This window comes from Pollicipes pollicipes, unplaced genomic scaffold (genome assembly GCF_011947565.3).
Source record: "Pollicipes pollicipes isolate AB1234 unplaced genomic scaffold, Ppol_2.1 Scaffold_3087;HRSCAF=3621_pilon_pilon_pilon, whole genome shotgun sequence".
Classification (NCBI taxonomy): Eukaryota; Metazoa; Arthropoda; class Thecostraca; order Pollicipedomorpha; family Pollicipedidae; genus Pollicipes; species Pollicipes pollicipes.
The window spans coordinates 43679751-43685750 of record NW_023596225.1 but is presented as its reverse complement, the minus strand read 5'-3'; the positions used below and the strand labels follow the sequence as shown (position 1 = coordinate 43685750).

The 6000-nt window shown below is 52.4% G+C and overlaps 1 protein-coding gene across 1 annotated transcript in view; it reads left to right on the top strand.

The window, feature by feature from the left end:
• The window catches only part of LOC119090310 (serine protease 44), a 28640-nt gene that overhangs the window by 20361 nt on the left and 2279 nt on the right, over positions 1-6000 (top strand). The window contains exon 6 of the mRNA XM_037213096.1: positions 5812-5955. Coding sequence (XP_037068991.1) covers positions 5812-5955 — 144 coding nt within the window. The remainder of the gene's footprint in view (positions 1-5811; positions 5956-6000) is intronic.

Below are 6000 nucleotides of genomic sequence, written 5' to 3'. Positions count from 1 at the left end.
GTTCGATTTAACACTTAAGTCTTGGACAGCGACATTCCCGCTCAAAACAGCCTTATACCTTGTGAGCGTGAGCTCAAAAAGTTGCGGCATCCTGTACGAATGTGCCTCAAAAAGCAAAAGTCACAGCACTAACTGTTCATCAGAATTTTGGTCCAGTACAGATCTGCAAGGTACAAATGTAGCATATAGCATAATCTGGTGGTGAGTCCCTGGCCTTGTTTCAGCAAAAAAGATCCATGAAGTATCCAAAACACCAGTTTGCTTTGGGATCGTCATTCCGCATCGGTTTCAAACATGTATGCACACATACACACACACGCTCAAACACACACACACACCACACACACCACACACACACACACACCCCACACACACACACCACACACCACCACCACACACACACACACAACACACACACACACACACACACAACACACACACACACACAACACACACACACACACACACACACACACACACCCAACACACACACACACACCACCACACACACACACACACACACACACACACCACACACACACACACACACCACACACCACCACACACACACACACACACACACCACACACACACAATTATATATATATGTCAGTGTGAAGGGGTAACACTCTCAAAGCGAGTCAGAGCCCAGGCCGCTTGTCCCCTGAAATGGCATACTACACTAGTAACTCGCATCAATACAATCACCGGCGTCGCACATGTGAGGATCATACTGTAAAAATTGCAAAGCATGCAACTGAACACATCGCCAGCTACGCCAACAAAACACCGCAGCCATTGGTGAATTTGCCATGGTTTCCGGGAGACTGCGTGGGAGGATCGCATCCCTCCATGCGGGAAACGTGACACGTTCGTGTGTCACGTGTTTATGAAACCGCTGCGACCGCGTTTCCTTCAAACGCAAAGCCTGCTTGTCAGCGGTCCACTGGTTACCATGACGACGGTGCCTCACCGCTCTCGCCTGCCTGCTTCAGGCCGGCTGCCAGAGTTTGGAAGCTCCCATACCAGGGGTTTCCGGTCAGGAGGCCCCATCCGAGCCGCAGGAGAAGGCGTCCATCACTAAGCGCGTGCAGGCTTCCTGGCTGCGTCCCGGTCCGGGGGAATCGGGTGTGGATGGAAGCGAGCCGGCGCTGACACCACAGGAGGAGGAGGAGGAAGAGGTGCCCTTCACGGAGAGGGTGCCGGCAACCTGGCTGCGTCCCTTGCCTCCTGTGTCGGAGGAGGAGGAAGAGGAGGAGGAAGAGGTAGCCTTCACAGAGAGGGTGCCAGCTTCATGGCTGCGCCCCATTCCCCTTTTCCCCGAGGAGGAGGAGCCCTTTGGTCTACAGGGACGCGAGCCTCCTCCTCAGGAGTCCCCAGCTCTGGCGGGCCGCATCCCACCACTGGAGCAGCTCGGGCCCAACAAGTGGGTCACGCCGTTCCGGCTGTCTAAGATGTCGGTGCAACCTATCCAGCTGGACTCCTGGCGTAAGTGCAAGTGCTGCCCAACTTCTCTCTGTCACAGCAGTACTAGCAAGGTTTTTTGTGCACGCATACTAGGGTATCCTTGTCGTCGGTCTGAACAGCCCCGAATATTTCCGAGCGATGCCTTCGTGTCTGCCATCCATAGTGTAGCATCCAAACAGAATAATCATAAAGGTTCACATGCTTTCGGCTTGCAACATTGCCACTGTCTGCGCACCAGGCTTTGCTATATCACAGCATGCTTTCTCAACTGCGGTTTGCAAATGCAGATTATTTTGTTCAAAAGTCTGCATGCCATCGCGTCTAGATGAAGAGACTATTTCGCAGTAACCTCTGACCTCTTCCGGTTTTACCCACAGTGCCCGATTACGGCAGGTTCCGACTGCGGAACGGGGTAACGGCCGAGTTCACATCACCGAATTTCCCAAAAGACTATCCTGGCTACATCTGGAACACGTGGGAGTTTATAGTAAGTAGTTCTTTCCTCATCATACCCTTTGAAGCTGTCCGAGCGGTTCATTCTTACGTGAGGTTACAACTTGACGCCAGGATGCTCGGCGTCTTCCCCAACGAAGATAGATGTCCAATAGCAGGTGTGGTCGAAAGAGCTCTAATCCAAACGGCTAATAACCAACCCAACAGAAGATAAGCGCAGCAATACCAATTGTTGGGTTATTTGTGAACGCATGTGACTGCTCCTGTCATAAGCGCCGCCGTTTCCGGTGAAAACCAGCGCAGTGGAAGCTTACTGCGGGGTGATTGGATCGCCCAGTCTCCATGCACTTTTCACCACGAGTACCGGATGTGTTTTGACCTAGCATTATATCATATGAATAGGGACATAGCAGGCTGGAAATGGCTATGGGAATCAGCACTAGTACCTTGTCACCTTGCACTGTACGGATAAGACAGGTCATCACGACAGGATGTCGTGAATTGAAATCAGACATGGCTTGTTTTAAGCGATCGCCTCAGATATATGGTCTCCACCTCAGAGGCATGCCTATATATCATATGATGTAGTATATAGCAATATAGGGCAAAAGCCCCCTCCAAAACCTAGCAGCATTGATCATTACGTCTTGCTGTATTTTAGGCGGTGCATACATATGAATACATTTGCCATTTCACGTGGCAAATGTCGTGAGCGATTGCTGTTGATCAGCTATTGTTTGTCGTTAGTTTGAACCCCGGGGCGTGTAAAAGTACGCGGCTTATCAAAGCTTTCTATTGCATTTTACAGAACGAGCTTAAAATCATGATTCCTTGAGATGATATTCAACACTGGTAGCTGCCTGCTAGTAAAGCATTGCCACTGTTGTGCTTTAATTCAGACATGTGTGGACATTTCTCCAGCCAGACGCACAGAACAGACGCTGTACGGATCGATGCGAAGTTTTCACCCGCGTGGGGTTCATCCCTTGTCCTACTGTCATCCAGGACCTATCGTTCCGACCCGATGCCTCTGACAGCCAGCCACAGCGCGTGCCAGAAGGGATCATGCTTTGGCAATTGACAGGGAGGCACTTTTTGTGTGTATTGGTGGGGAGGCAAGGCGTGCAAAACGAAGTGTTGAAAAGATACCGCAGTGGCATGGGCAATGATGAATTGGCAACTTGCATTTCCAGATTGCCGCGGTGTTCATTTCTTCTTCTTTTTTGTTTATGATCCGATCGCGTGGAAAATGTCACACAAGCAGAGGGTGTCAGTAAGCTCTGATTGACGGACAGGTTATAAGCTGAGTCCTGGTTTAAGCCCGAGGTTGTGCAAGCTTATTCTGAGCCAGAGACGGACTCCGCCTTTTTAACTTATGTCGATTGCTTACACATGAGTTAGGCAAAGTGTGTAAGGATTGAGCGTGTATCCCGGTGACCAGGAGCCGAGATCACTCCGAGGCATGGCCACCACAACCCTGAACCCAGCAGTGCATCAGCTCTGCGGCTGAGCACCTGGCGACACAGGTCCTGGTATCTCGGCGCCAGGCATGGTCAGGTGTAGTGGCAGGCGGGGACGAGGGCTGGGGGAGGGGGGGGGCTGGAGAGTTGGGTATGGGGGTCGGAACAGGAACAAAGGATGTGTCCCACTCTCTGATCGCCCAGGTTTGTAATGGCGTAAATCAGGGGTTTTTTCCTTGCAAGACCGCCCTGACAGGGCAGGGTCCATCTCTCACCGCATCAATCTCGCACCGTCCCTGGCCTTTATTGGGTATCAATTATATGGTTGCAAGAACTTGGAGGATCCGTTGGAGATTTTCGAGCTTTGTGCAGATTTAATGCATCGGAATGGTTCATAAATAGTTTTCCATGGCCAAAGTTTTGAATTTGGCATTTTGAAATGGTCGGACGCGCTTTGGCGGTTAGCACCATGGCAAGACAATATGTCCTGCGCTCTCAGACCTTGGTGCTGGCTGCTGGGTCTCAGTGATTTGAGTAATAGAAAAAGGCTGCCAGACTCAGAAAATGACTAAAATATCCTATGCGTAGTATGCTTAAGAATAATGGCAAGTCCTGGGTGGGCCCTCGGGCTATTTATGCACATAACATATGCTTTTGCATATGTGTTGGTCCACACATCGACAAGTAGCCATGCTCCGGAGGTCCAGTTTTATCCACCATGCCCAGTGAAACCTCCAAATGACAGGCCATCTTCTTTTTACAAAATAACGCAGTGGTTCCCGACGCTGCAAAGACAGGATTTTTCCTGACCGAGGTCTCTCTTATCTAACTCAATCCATATCTGGGCGTTACAATTTTGGATCAACCGTTTTTTGGCTCATTTTGGAGGTCAACCCATAGCCTAAAACATTTCGGAGGTCAACCCATGGCCTAAATATTTCGGAGGTCAACCCATGGCCTAAAACATTTCGGAGGCCGACCGATGGCCAAAGGCAGAGCTCCGGTCCTCGCCTCCCGAGCGCTCCCAACCGGCCGCCGGTGGCGCCGCCTTCCGGTTCGACGGCCGCCGCACTCGACTGGCGACGGTGGCACCCTCACCACTCCTCCTCGCCGCAGACGGAGACCGCCGGCGCTGACCTCCGGGTGACATGCGACGTATTCGAGCTGGGCAAGGGCGACTTCTTGCTCGCCCGGCCGCAGGGCGAAGGCCGCCGGACCTTCCGCGCCGACGCGCGGGACGTCGAGGTCACGGCCTCGGGCCAAATGCAGGTGGAGTTCCGCTCGAACCGACTCGGCGGGGGCGCTTGCGCTGTAAGGCGCACGCCTCTGGGGCGAGAAGCCGTCGAGGCCAGCGCCGTGGTCGACACGACCCCTTCATCGACCTCTCGAAGCCGATTGACCTGAACGCCCCGATCTGCGGCCGAACAAAGGCCGCGAAGCGCATTGTCGGTGGCTCGGAGGCGCCGCCACATGCCTTCCCCTGGCTGGTAAGTGGGCGGGACGAGTTGAGGCGCCGCCACATGACTCACCTGGCTGGTAAGTGGGCGGGTGACTGGGCAGTCACTGGTGTAGTGGGCGGGACACCGAGTGGTTGTTCGCCCCAGTTATCATGTAGATTGGGTCACGGTAGACTTGTGCGGCCGATCTTACCAGGTGAATTGCGCGCATGAATAGGTGCGCTTATTATGTGCCAGCAAATCACATCGTCAGTCGACGGCTGTTCAAGTGATGCGGTCCTTTTGTGGTCGTCTTGTTTCTGTTTTTGTTTCTGAATTTGCTGCTCGCAAAACCCTCTGCTGCACCGTTTCAGGTAGCGCTGCAGACCGGTCGTTCGAAAGTTCAGTTTTGCGGCGGAAGCATCATCAACGAGCGCTACATCTTGACGGCCCGCTCACTGCGTGGACGGGTAATTAATCCTGATCAGACAAGCGTTCATAATGAAAAGTCAGCCACCTGGGTGGGAAGGGAAAGTCAGGTGTGGACCTTAATTCAACAGCTGCTCCCAATACATTGCTAGAGCCTGCTCAGAGTACATTCATGTTAAGGGCCACAAACGCCCAGCAGACGTCTCTGCACTCACAGTGACGGTGGCAGTAGTTACCCAAGCTCACATCTCTTGCTTCAGTTTTGTATTACGCGTTGCTGTAAGCTCGGTGATGTGCATTATGGTGTAAGGTTGCAAGAGCCGTGGCTTACATGTTTGTCTCCAGCCACCACGTTTTGCCTGCAATGAGCAGTGATAAGTAACAGCAATGACGTCTGCAATGAACATGGTTTGAAAACTGCGCAGCAGCCTGGTACGCAGCGCCGGGCTATTCGCCGTACACCCGATCGCATTCATCCCCAGTCGCCGCCCGCTTATGCGAACAGGGCTACAATATGTTGCGTGTTTTTTGCACCTACATGTACATCCTCAAAACGTCTATTCCAGGCGTACACCCACTCGTTTGGCCATCGCCGTTGCCAAGCATAAGCGGGTAAATGATGAGTCTGAAAGAATCTTCCGGGTGGAAAGCATCATCAAACACGAGAAATACAACCGCGCAACGCAAGATAACGACGTAGCTATCGTCAAGTAAGTACATTCAGACGGAAATCTGCAAACAGATGATGTAAGCTC